Source organism: Urocampus carinirostris, chromosome 9 (assembly GCF_059441175.1).
Source record: "Urocampus carinirostris isolate Australia breed hairy pipefish chromosome 9, RoL_Ucar_1.0, whole genome shotgun sequence".
Lineage (NCBI taxonomy): Eukaryota > Metazoa > Chordata > Actinopteri > Syngnathiformes > Syngnathidae > Urocampus > Urocampus carinirostris.
In genome coordinates, this window is record NC_142357.1 from 7,375,555 (window position 1) to 7,388,610 (window position 13,056).

General features: G+C 35.9%; 1 protein-coding gene across 1 annotated transcript in view; it reads right to left on the minus strand.

The window, feature by feature from the left end:
• tenm1 (teneurin transmembrane protein 1) overlaps positions 1-13,056 on the minus strand; it is a 381,706-nt gene that overhangs the window by 168,938 nt on the left and 199,712 nt on the right. The window contains exons 7-8 of the mRNA XM_088344425.1: positions 8,944-9,146; positions 4,379-4,586 (exon numbers count right to left, since the gene is read on the minus strand). Coding sequence (XP_088200551.1) covers positions 4,379-4,586; positions 8,944-9,146 — 411 coding nt within the window. The remainder of the gene's footprint in view (positions 1-4,378; positions 4,587-8,943; positions 9,147-13,056) is intronic.

The following is a 13,056-nucleotide window of genomic DNA, read 5'->3' on the forward strand; positions in this document are numbered from 1 at the left end:
AAAAGTACTTTTGTTTTCTTTACAATTTCACTCCCTGATATTTGTTACAAAATTATATTTCCAATAAATCATTAAAGGAGCAGACACAGTTGTTCCCTGGATCATGAAAATATTCTGGCTTAACGTTTATCTTTGTAACATGCTTAACTCAAGTAAACAAGTAGAGGAAAAAGTTCTGATTCAATTTGACTAATAAAACAAATGTAGGCATTGAGTTGTAATTTGACTCTGTATAGAAGTAGCAAGTAAACTTTCGTGAAATCTTGTGGAAACCAAATGTAAGACGAATGGCATGATAATCTCTGTCCGTCCGGCCAATTGTTCCCTTTCAAATGGTCTTTTTTTTGTAGGTGTGCGTTTGCCTTGTATTTTTTTACAGGAGAACATTTATCACTTATTTTTTCAGTGTGACTTTTCAATTGCTCAATTCATATTCTCACGTAGCCATAATCCACTCGTTAATTAAAAGTTACTCGCCAGTTACTTGATAAATTTAATTTGACTAAAAACTAAATACATTACCAATGAATTATTAGGAGGAAAATTAAACTGTCCTCTTTTAACTTAGGTAGAATGACTTTGTAACTGTGAGCCCAATTGGTAATTATTTAAAAATCAGCTAATATTCTTCCCTATTGAAAAGATCACATTAGGACCAAAACGCATAATGGGTACATAACAATGCATAAACCTCACCAAAGTACAAGTTACATTTTGTATATTATTTCTAAAAATATATAAATTCTCAAAATGCTGCATGTGCCACAATTACAAATATGTGTTCAAAGTACTTTACTTCCTGACTGCATGCACTAATCTAACAAAAAATACAATGAGGTCAAAAATAAAATCAATAAATCACACAGGAATATATATATTTTTTTCTGCTAATTCATAACATAATTAAATTATTGATAAAAGACTATGCTAATTTTGGGTGTAAAAAAATGATGCTAGATTACTTGTACAAGATATTATGCAGAATTTTAGTGTGGAAGACCATCTTGGGAAATAAACAAACCCCACCAAAAAAACAGACCAAATGAATATTTGTAAAATTAAGTATATTTTTCATACAGAAGTTACTGAAGAATATACTTTGCACAGAGAGACAAACAAATAAAAAATAGGTGACTCGATAAGACGTGTATCTTTGAGGCCCGTAAAATATGATACATACATTTTCACAATGAACACATATTGTGATGTTTATTATAAAAAACAATTTCCTAATTTTGCCCCCCGGTGTTTTGAAAACGATCAAACAAATCCATATTTGGTGCAGTGTTGTGTTTCTGAGTGTCATTTGAGTATACATTACATCAAGATCACCAGTTGTAAATGACACGTTGTGAAAAAAGCTACATCTACAATTTTATTGCCATTCTATGGCGGTCCTTTGAGTGTCAACATGCTTGAGGTAACATGAATTGCTAAACTAATGATTCCTCTGAGCAGAATTATGTCTGCTGCAAGGACCTTGGGCCAGGGATGTGAAAAAAACAACATTTGAAGACATTGGGGTTGACATATTGATCCAAGTATTGATTTTACCAATACTAAGTAAGTACTGGGATTGATACTTTATTCCTCCACAAACATCCTACATTTAAAGCACTGGTGTAATCTGTGAGGTTAAGGTGTCTGCTACTTTGGCAACACGACAAATAAACACATGAAAAAACCTCACCCTGCAGAGAGCCATGAGCTGCAACCAAAAAATGTAAACATGCTGTCTTTCCTGAACATTAAGCTGTAAAGCTGTTGTTGCTTAAACAACAATTTACACTATATTTACATTACTGACTTTTTTCAAACTATTGTGCAATGCAAAGTATTTTAGTTCTGTAGTTCACATTGTTATACAATATTTTTATTTCCGTTACCTTGCATCTTTTTAGGTTTGAGTCTCTTGGCTTTTGCTCTAAAATAGAAATGTGTACAACTTTTTACATATATTTTTTTTACCGATAACGTTTCTGTTACTGTCAATCTTTCCAGCTTCAAGATAATAAATCGGTTTTAGTTTTAGTCAATTTGCAAAATTCACATTTCTAGCATTTGTAATTGTTCACTCAATATTCTTTTCATCCATGGAGACTAAAATCTAAATCTAGCAACTTCTCAAAGTTTGGACTCTGCCAACACCTTCATTTAATGTAATCCCAAATGAAAATGCTGCCGGTAATTATCCACATGTCAGCATTCAGCCATGTAACCAAACATTATCCAAACTAAAAAATTACGTTTGTGTCATAGTAATTAGCGCTGTAGCAAGTTTTATTATAAGAACTCGTAATTGTTCTCTTCTAAATGAAGCTCTCCTTCCACACCACACTAACTTGACTGGAATAATATGAGAAGTGCTATAAAAATAAATGGTGTGATAATTCAACAAAGTTGCATGTTATATACTACAGAAACAGATCAAAGCTGAGTGAATGCAAGGCAGTGAGACAAGTTGTCATACAAAGGACGCATGCTGGGACTAAAACTAGCCAAAATGCAGCCCGCGAGCAGTGTCGAGAGTAACGCTTTACAGAGGAAAAAATTCCTTAATTGCAATTACTTTTCTCTGTAACGAGTATTGTAAGCATTAATAATAAAATCTTGTAACTCAACTGTCGATACAACATAGGGTGGCTGTGTCTTTGTGTAACTACATAACACAACTAAATACAGTTACGGTGGCGCTGTCTCAAGCTCATGTTCGAGGGTGCGTAAATTCTCAATTTTGATATTTTCCCTACCATATACACTTACAGAGCATCCAGAAAGTATTCACAGCGCTTCACTTTTTCCACATTTTGTTATGTTACAGCCTCATTCCTAATTGTATTACTTTAATCTCTTATCTCAAACTTCTATAAAAAATACTCCATTATGACAATGTGAAAACGTTTTTTTTTTTACTTTTTTTGAATTTATTAAAAATAGAAAAATAAGAAATCACATTTACATAAGTATTCACAGCCTTTGCCATGAAGCTCAAAATTGAGGTCAGGTGCATCTTTTTTCCACTGATCATCCTTGAGATCTTTCTACAGCTTAATTGGAGTCCACCTGCAGTAAATTCAGTTGATTGGACATGATTTGGAAAGGCACACACCTGTCTATATAAAGTCCCACAGTTGAGTGTGCATGTCAGAGCACAAACACCAAGCACGAAGTCAAAAGAACTGTCTGTAGACCTGCGAGACAGGATTGTCTTGAGGCACAAATCTGGGGAAGGATACAGAGAAAATTCTGCTGCTTTGAAGGTCCCAATGAGCACAGTGGCCTCCATTATTCGTAAATGGAAGACATTTGGAACCACCAGGACTCCTCCTAGAGCTGGCCGGCCTTCTAAATTGAGCGATCGGGGAAGAAGGGCCTTAGTCAGGGAGGTGACCAAGAACACACAAAAAGAACCCTGTCGGAGCACCAGCGTTCCTCTGTGGAGAGAGGAGAGCCTTCCAGAAGGACAACCATCTCTGCAGCAATCCACCAATCAGGCCTGTACGGTAGAGTGGCCAGACGAAAGCCACTCCTTAGTAAAAGGAACATGGAAGCCCGTCTGGAATTTGCCAAAAAGCACCTGAATGACTCTCAGACCATGAGAAACAAAATTCTCTGGTCTGATGAAACAAAGATTGAACTCTTTGGTGTGAATGCCAGGCGCCATGTTTGGAGGAAACCAGGTACCGCTCATCACCAGGCCAATACCATCCCTACATTGAAGCATGGTGGTGGCAGCATCATGCTGTGGGGATGTTTTTCAGCAGTAGGAACTGGCAGACTAGTCAGGATAGAAGGAAAAATGAATGCAGCAATATATAGAGATATCCTGGATGAAAACCTGCTCCAGAGCGCTCTTGACCTCAGGCTGGGGCGAAGGTTCATTTTTCAGCAGGAAACTGACCCAAAGCACACAGCCAAGATCTCAAAAGATTGGCTTCAGAACCACTCCGTGAATGTCCTGGAGTGGCCCAGCAAGAGTCCAGACTCGAATCCGATCGAACATCTCCGGAGAGATCTGAAAATGGCTGTGCACAAACGTCTCCTATCCAACCTGATTGAGCTTGAGACTTATTGCAAAGAAGAATGGGCAAACTGCCTAAAGATAGGTGTGCTAAACTTGTGGGATATTTAAAAAGACTTGAGGCTGTATTTGCTGCCAAAGGTGGATCAACAAAGTATTAAGCAAAGGCTGTGAATACTGTACATCTGAGCTGTAATCACAGCTATAAAATAGAATACGTGAATCGGGGCATTGTATATGCACATATTCGGTGTCACCACTAGCGAATTGTAGGCAGTGCGTGACATTTAGAAATTACATATTTGTTTCCAGTAACATGCCCAACACTGCCTTGAAAGATTTAATTTTTCCTCTTACCTATAGGAGTGCTGTGGAGTAAGACTTGCTCGAGATTGCGTCCGTCATTGTAGAGAGCAAGATGCCAGGTTCCGGGGTCCATGTGCTCGATAAAACGTGTTTCTTGGAGGCTGTTCAACAGCAAACCCTTAGGTGATTTGCCAACTGATACAGGATCACTCAAAGATCTGGGTAGCGCCTTCCCATCCAGCAGTTTCACAAAGTCAAACTGAAAATAAAATGAAACGGAATCATGACAGCGCATACACAAAGTAGGAAACAGTGGTAAGATATGGCGTATACAATTCAGCTGACCCGACTTTAGCCAGCAAGTATTAAAGCCCGAAACAGCCTGAGCCCAAGCAAATTACTTGATTTTCTAATCATTTAAATATCACCAAATATCAGCATACCCAATATTCTTACATTTTACTCGTGACGACTCAGAGGAGGATACGTGATTCATGATTAAAAATGAAACCCTTTTATTGTGTTGCTGGCATGGCCAGCTGTATTATGGATTTTCTATTTTTTTAACCCACCTACGAATCATTTATTCACTTAAATACAATGAAATAAAGCTCCTTTAAATACTCACAGATCAAGAAAATTGTATTTATTTAACATAAAATGGGGCCCACCCACGGTTAGTTGATATGATTGTCCGCCATCTTGCTGCTATGGGTTCCCCCAAAACCAAAAATCCTTAAGAAATGCTAGACAAAAAGTTGTCCTTCCTGGTACATTTAAGTCTACGTAGTTTGTATTCCTTTTTGTGTTTTGCAGCACTTATTTTGAGTTTTAATACACACTACAGCAAAATTTAGAGATCATATATTACATAGGTTCCTTTAAGGCCGGATTTACATTAGCATTTCATATTCAAAAATAGGCATGTTGAATATTTTGAATCTACTTATAAGACGCACCAGAGAAAAACTAAATAGGCTAATTGTTTACTGCTTCCTTCAGGCTTAAAACACACTTCTTTTCTATAGCTTATGAATGAGCTATGTTTCCTGTTGATGATATATGTGTATTTATTTTTGTTACAACATCCATTGCAGCCTGGTCATCCTGGAAGGGGGATTAGCTCATGTGCGGTCCCTTCTCAGGGTTTCTTCATTTTCCTCATGTTGAGGTTTTTGAGTTTTTCCTTGCCCGCATGTAGGTTTTAGATCAGGACATGTGTAATAATAGTCTGTGGTTTGCAATAATCTGTGGTCTGTGCACCCCTTGACTTGACTTGACTTGACTTTCCATTGTAGTGTGTCATCTAGTCAAGTCCATCACATTTATTTGTGCTCTTAATCACAAGATCTCTCAAAGGACTGCACATGATTACAATATCACCATCTCCAAACATTCGGGCAAGGAAAACCTCAGAAAATAAGAAACCTTGAGGAAGGGCCTCACAAGTGGTAATCCCCCTTCCAGGATGACCAGGGTGCCATTGATTTAGCATTGGGTAACAGTGCACTTTGTATGTTTATTTTTCAAGCAAGCCATTTTCATAGGGGCAACACATGTTCTCTTGTTTGATTTTTGTTCTTTTACAGATGTTTACTGCCTGCATACAAAATGCTATGTAAAGAAAAGGTCCTTGAAATCATCTAAATATAATTATTCGGGTGTCTTCACACATTTTGTCTTCTATGAAAACTGGCTTGGCTTCAAACAATCAGAAGGAGTTATGCCGACTAAAAAGACTGCATTCCTTCAAAATTTGAATTGCCTTCGATTTAGGGTGCCTTGTGCATGGTATTTGATAACTCAAGATATATATATATACATATATATATATATATATATATATATATATATATATATATATATATATATATATATATATATATATATATATATATATATATATATATATATATATATATATATATATATATATATATATATATATATTCTTTTTTTTCTTTCATTTACGCAATTTAACGTTGACCATATGATCAAACACCATTTTGCATTGTGATCCAAACAATAAAGCTGTACTGGAATCAAGGGAAAGTAGTTATTTGATCGTACTTTATTATGCACCATTTTCTATTTTGATATTGGCACAAAAGATGCTCAAATACTTTTATTGTGGCTGCGGTATCAGAGGGACCGGCTTTAAAGCCACAGGCCGGATAAAGAATAATTGCGTTTAAAACGGGACCACTGGAAGCTTACTAAGAGCCACTATTTATTTATAGACAAGCATGGAAAAAATACACAGAAGCATTTTATCTTTACTTGTACATTAGAACAATGGTTTTTCAATGAAGGTATGGGTTTTCTTGAGGATAGGTACTGAGGGCGCTCGAAGAGTGTGTATGTCACTAATTAAAATTTAAAATGAAGCGTTCATATTAAAATCACTCATAATTAATTATTAAATGATCTAATTACTTAGAAAATGATATTTACAGCGCATAAACACAGAAGGCTACTTGATTATTTTGAAAATAAGTTATACGTTTTTTGTTGTGGTTCTTGTTTTTTGTCTTTTAAGAACATTCTACTGCACTCAACTCAAAGAAGCGCATTTACTGTTATATTGAACATTTTAGGCGCGTACAGAAAAAAAAATCTGTGTTGGTAGATCATTTTTACTTATTTTAGCTATGAATGTTGAATCTAAAAATATTGTTTGCAAGTGTATTAAGGAAAATAATATTTAAAATAAGCAAATGAGCAGTATGGTGGATGGAACCCCTTTTGAGTATTAATTTTTATACAACTGAAATGTTTTGTGCATTATTACTGATAATGATAATAATGATAATAATAATGATGACAACAACAACAACAATAATAATAATAATAATAACAATGCTACTACTATTACTACTACTACTACTACTTATAATAATAATAATAATAATCATAATAATCATAATAATAGGGCAGCACGGCGGCGCAGTGGTTAGCGCTTGTGCGGCACAGTTCATGTCATGAGAACCTGTCGTGGGTTCAAATCCAGCTCCAGACTTTCTGTGCGGAGTTTGTATGTTCTCCCCGTGCTTGCGTGGGTTTCCTCCGGGCACTCCGGTTTCCTCCCACATTCCAAAGACATGCATTTCAGGTGAATTGGCCGGTCCAAATTGTCCCTAGGTGTGAATGAGCGAATGAGTTGTCTGTCCCTGTGTGCCCTGCGATTGGCCGGCAACCAGTTCAGGGTGTCCCCTGCCCACTGCCCGATGATTGCTGGGATGGGCTCCAGCCCCCCGCGACCCTACTGAGGATAAGCGGTACGGCTAATGAGATGAGATCATAATAATACCAATAATAAATAAATTGCAACTTTTTGCAATGTACAATATGTTGAAGTAAAGTGTAACATTTGACCACTAGATGCCACTGCATTGTGTTCTGCAACTCAAAAGGGGTGCTAAAGACCACAACAAAAAATGTAATGCACAGAGACTCAAACTAACCAAATAATTTGTTAATTTTTAGGTGAGCCTCATGTTATGTAAAAAAAATACAAAATAAATACAAAATTCTTGAACCAGTACTCAAAGATGATACAGAATTAAGAACAATTTTACTCTCTGCCGCCATCTCCTAGCTGGAAGTCATGATCGCAGTCCCAGCGCATTCATGATGCACGTGGAAATACATGCCCTTTTTAGTTGCGAATAAACTTTTATTTTTCACAGTTTTTTGCGATTTGGGTTGGCGTTTGGATGCTACTAAAAGATGGCCTTTTGTACATTCACCATTTTCATGCTACATTAACAAATATACAGTAAACTCAATAGAAAACTACAGGGAAGAATATTGCTGTATTACAGAAAATCGGGATGTCTGAATATTCCAACCTCCGACCAATGTTCTAGCGGTTCTGGTGTACTTCCACCTATTGACTTAGGCCCCTTGCCACTATAAGTGAAGCCAACTTGGATGTTAAGATGGACACTGATTTTAAACTAAATCAACAAATAGACAAAAAAATGTTCCTTGCACATCAGACAGAAGCCCTCACTGTCTATTTTAAAACCAGTCTTTCTTCCCATTTTTATACCTCGGCTTTTAACCAATATGAGAGTCTGTTCCTGTTTTATTACTTTATTATTTGTACACTTTTACCTGATTTCATTATTTTATGGTGTTTTTAAGATTTACGGTTAACCATTTATTTTTTGTGTACAGCATTTTGTCTACAGCTATGGCTGTTTGAAAGGGCTTTGTAAATAGAATTGAGGAAAGTTGAAAACATGTTTGAATTTCAAATTTTCAAAGACAACTCAAACGACATTATATTTTTGTTATTGGTATTCAAATAACTGTTTTTTTCCACCAAGAGACACTAAAGATTACACAATGTACCATTACGCTTTAATAAGCTTTGTATTATTCCAGCACAAATGAAGCTACGAACTTTAAATAATTAATTGTAATAGATTTCTTTGTATTATCATTATTATTATTACTTCTATAATTCATTACTCTGCATTCGACTTCCACAATAGGACACTGCGGTGTATGTGAGACATTCATTTATGCCTTTAGGGCGGTGATTTTTTTCAAAATTTCATAGGATTTATGACATTTTCCGGTAAGACTTATGACGTGACGTGGCTTACCTGCGTGTGTGTAGGTGGTATGTTCCTGCGTCCATAGACGCCCAGCAGTGCATTGTGGGAGAGGGACAGATTGAACTTGATCTGAGTTGGGTGGTGAACAGTCATATGAAATCTCCAGAAAACACCCGGTGGGATGGCCTGGTTCTGTTGCGTTGCCACATCCACTTCGCCACGGTCAATTGCTCGTCCTCGTGCCCACTTTTCTGCAAGTTCAAACCGCAGATACTTAAGGTCATTTGCTGTCAGATGATCAAAGAGAACGGGTGTGCTCACTTCACGATCAAAGTGCCAATTAAATATCAGCTCCATGTCCTTAAACATCATTGGGATCAACAGCTGTGCTAATGAAGTGAGACTGAAGAGACATCAGGAATGACTCATGGCTTTAAAACTCTTTTTTTAAGAGACTTTGCCTTGGTTGTCCTTTAGATAGACCCTTCATTGAAGACGAACTGCTTTCAAATAAAGTGTTTTGTCTGTGGAGAGTATTTTATTCGCATCTTTTACAGGAAAAATACCACACACAAGATCCACATGCATGTGCTCGATCACACATAGAACAGAAAGCCTTTTGAATGAGTGTGTCTTTGTGTTTAAAAAGAATGGGTATTTCTAAAAATCCTTTAGCCATTAGCTCCTTGCCTCTCCATAAGCCTTTATCAACATACAAGCCTTAGGCTTTTGTGTTGGGGGGACAGGCGAACCTTCGCGGCCCTCTTTGTGGCTGCCTTTATGCAGAGATATATCTGCCCTTCCAAAATACAATGTAGGAAATACGGTGACATAGGGGAGCCCACCGATCGTTGCGGCCACAAGAGGAGATGAACAGTTAGGAGCAGATTCATGGATGAGTGTGCACGCTCTCTATCCATAATGGCCCGGCTTACCCGCTCCATTATGGCAACATCATGCACGCCCACGGGTCGGCTGTCATAAATCTTGAAAAGTGATTAGGAGAACACAGAAACACAACTGTTTATATCGTAAGTGGGAATTGGATGACACTATTGTTTAGCTGCGCAGGAGTTCTCAACATTTTTAGTGGAGTATCTCTTATGTGAATCTTCAAGCCAGGGATGTCGGTTTGAGTCTGGGGCCGGATCCAGACTTTATGATTGGTAAAAGGATGTACATTTAAAATGATTAGCTTATTGTGGTGTTACAGTGTTATGCTTTATCATTCTGCCTACTTTAGTTGCCTACCCTAAATTTTGACATAACACAGTTATTCACAATGTTTGGCATTGATTTTGCTAACTTGTTTATTTTAACAGTTGAGTAAATGCAGTTTTGCACCTGAACAAACTCATGTGTGAGCTCTGATAAAATATATGTATACATAATTTACTAAAGCTGAAATGATATGCCTACTGTCCTCTAGCAGCCACAGGAAACATTTTGTTTGCATTTATTCTAAAAATCACAACTTTTGATAAAATTGACCTAGAACAGGGGTCGACGATGGTGCCTGTGGGCACCAGGGTGCCCCCAAAGGAACACTGAGGGGCCTGTGGATCTGTTCTGAAAATAGCCTATGATTGCTGTGTCTTTGTGATTTTCTAGTTAAAAAATATTTTCAGTGGATGACTTGAGTCTATTTAACCCTACATTCAATATTTAACCTGGTAATTACATAATAACAACATAGTAATAACATAATAAGTTTTTACTTTAAAAATGCATATTAAACTGGCTGCCCTTTGCGCTAATTAGTCACAAAAACAGTTCTCAGCTTGAAAAAGGTTGGGAACCCTTGATCTAGAGACTGGCTTCTTTTTTTGACATGGTTAGCAAGTTATGGCGACTGAATTAAAAGATCCAATGCACAGGTCCAGCCCGCAGGACTTATGTTTGACATAACCTGATTTAGGCCAAGCACCGAGTGTAGCAAAGTATCTTGTGGGTTTTGGGATGTCAGTGCATTGCCATGATTTGATTTATTCTATTTTTTATTATTTATTTTTTTTTTTTTTTTTTATTTGAACTATTGTGTGTGTCTACGTATTTGCTGTTTTGGGTTGTCAGTTAGGGGAAAAAAGAGGGAATTACTGACCATTGAATGTTTGGATCAGTTGTGTTAAGTTATAACGTACATTTTGATTTCATTTCAAATTTTTATTCAAACACAAGAATTAATCCAAAATTATTCATAATGATAGTCATCATTGTAGTAATAATTAATAATAATCATGTATAGCCTCATTTTTAACTCATATTGTATAAAAGGAGAAGACACCAAATACAATGCTGTGTAGGCTACTACGACACATTTTTGTAGTTAATTTTGAGTTACAATTTGTTGACTGAAAAGTACTATACAAATACATTTTATTTGATCTTGAATATTGATTAAAGCAACTTATAAAATCTATGGTGAATAACAATAATATTTATGATGATAATTATAGTAATATTAATAACAATAAGTAATAATAATATATACCTGACTTTTTAAACTATTAATATGTAGTAATATGCTTTCCAGGTCATGGTTGGGTCATTAAAAGCCTACAACACCCAAGGAGAGCGATTTGTTGAAAATATTTTACAGCCCTTTGACACTTCTTGTGATTAAAGACTATACAAAAAACATGACTTGACTAAACTTGACTAAAAAATAAAATATAAAACAGAAGACAATAAGTAAACATGCTGTATATTAATAAAGACAAAAACACATATAAAACGAGCAAGACATCTTTCCAAATAAAAACCTCTGGTTTCTGCTGTAAGATAATATTGTGAACCTAAATAAATTAAGTTTTTTACCAAAATAAAAAGTAAAATAGGAAAAATAATACCTAAAGCAAGCAACAGATTTAGCACATTTTGATTGCTTTTGCAGGGCACCTAAAAATAACATCACAATTTAAAGCCATTATGAGCCTCTGTTTTAGAAATTTCACCCCACCTAAAAAAAAAAACCTAGATAGTAGCTCATGGGACGAAAAAAATCCAGACACGACTATCTCCTTTTTACTATTTTTGTGTGTTACTTGAGTGTTTGGAATGGGGGACAAAGAGGTCTCACAATGGCCCCATTTAAGTCAAAATGCTCTCCTTCTTCATGGCCAGTTAGTGTCAGTTTCTCAGGTAATTGTGAACAAGTGCTTTGGTGTGGTAAGACAGTCGCAACTCTTATGGACAAGGCAAAGCTAACGCAGCAAAATCTCTCCGTAGATGTGCATATTGATTGATTGGACGGCACTGAAGGGGGAATCTGATAAAATGTAGATCGATTTTAAAGTATGGTATGGGATATCGAAATGTATTTCAAATATATATAAATATATTTTAATTCAGAAAATACAGCATGTTTGTTGATTAAGATGTACTGTAATGCAATAAGCAATGTGCCTTGCACTGCAAAAAATATAATAAAAATGCTACCACTTACTTTGGCTTATTTTACGTATAATTATCTAATGTCATGGTATTTTGTTAAAATAATAATATGTATATCTGAAAATGGCAATAAACACTATCAGATTGTAGATTGTTTGCTTATGTTCTTAACTAAAGTGAACAAATTGACCAACAGTTTTCTTATTTTAAAGGGACAGCGTGCTTATGTAGCGCCTAATGATGGTAGAAAAAAAACTTAATTCAAGAAAAGAAACACATTGTTTAAACAGTAAAAAAAAATCCATGAAGCATCGTTTAAGCATGCATCTTTTTAAATACTCGTAGGTCAAGATTTGTGCATTTATTTTACATAATTTGAGCCTCACCTCGAGGGAGCTGACACTATTTTCCGCCAATTCTTAATCTGCTTCGTGCTTTTTAGCATTCATTTTCGGTTGTATTACACAATACAGCCAAATGTAGTGGACACATAATACATAATGTCTCTCTTATTGCGTTTTTTTAATTTAAGAAACAGGATAAAATCCCCCATAAGAGAAAATAGAATTAACCTAAAATAAGCAACATTTCCTGACTATCAGGTAAAGATTCATTTTTTGCTAAAAGAGGATATGTGTGTACTGTATATGTTTTCATGGATTGGAAAGTGAACAAATTTTGGGCGAGGTGCTTGTAAATGCTTTAAATTGTTGCCAAGTTTCTCATCAAGTCTACCTAAAATTATGTTGAAACTTCTCTCTGGTGGCT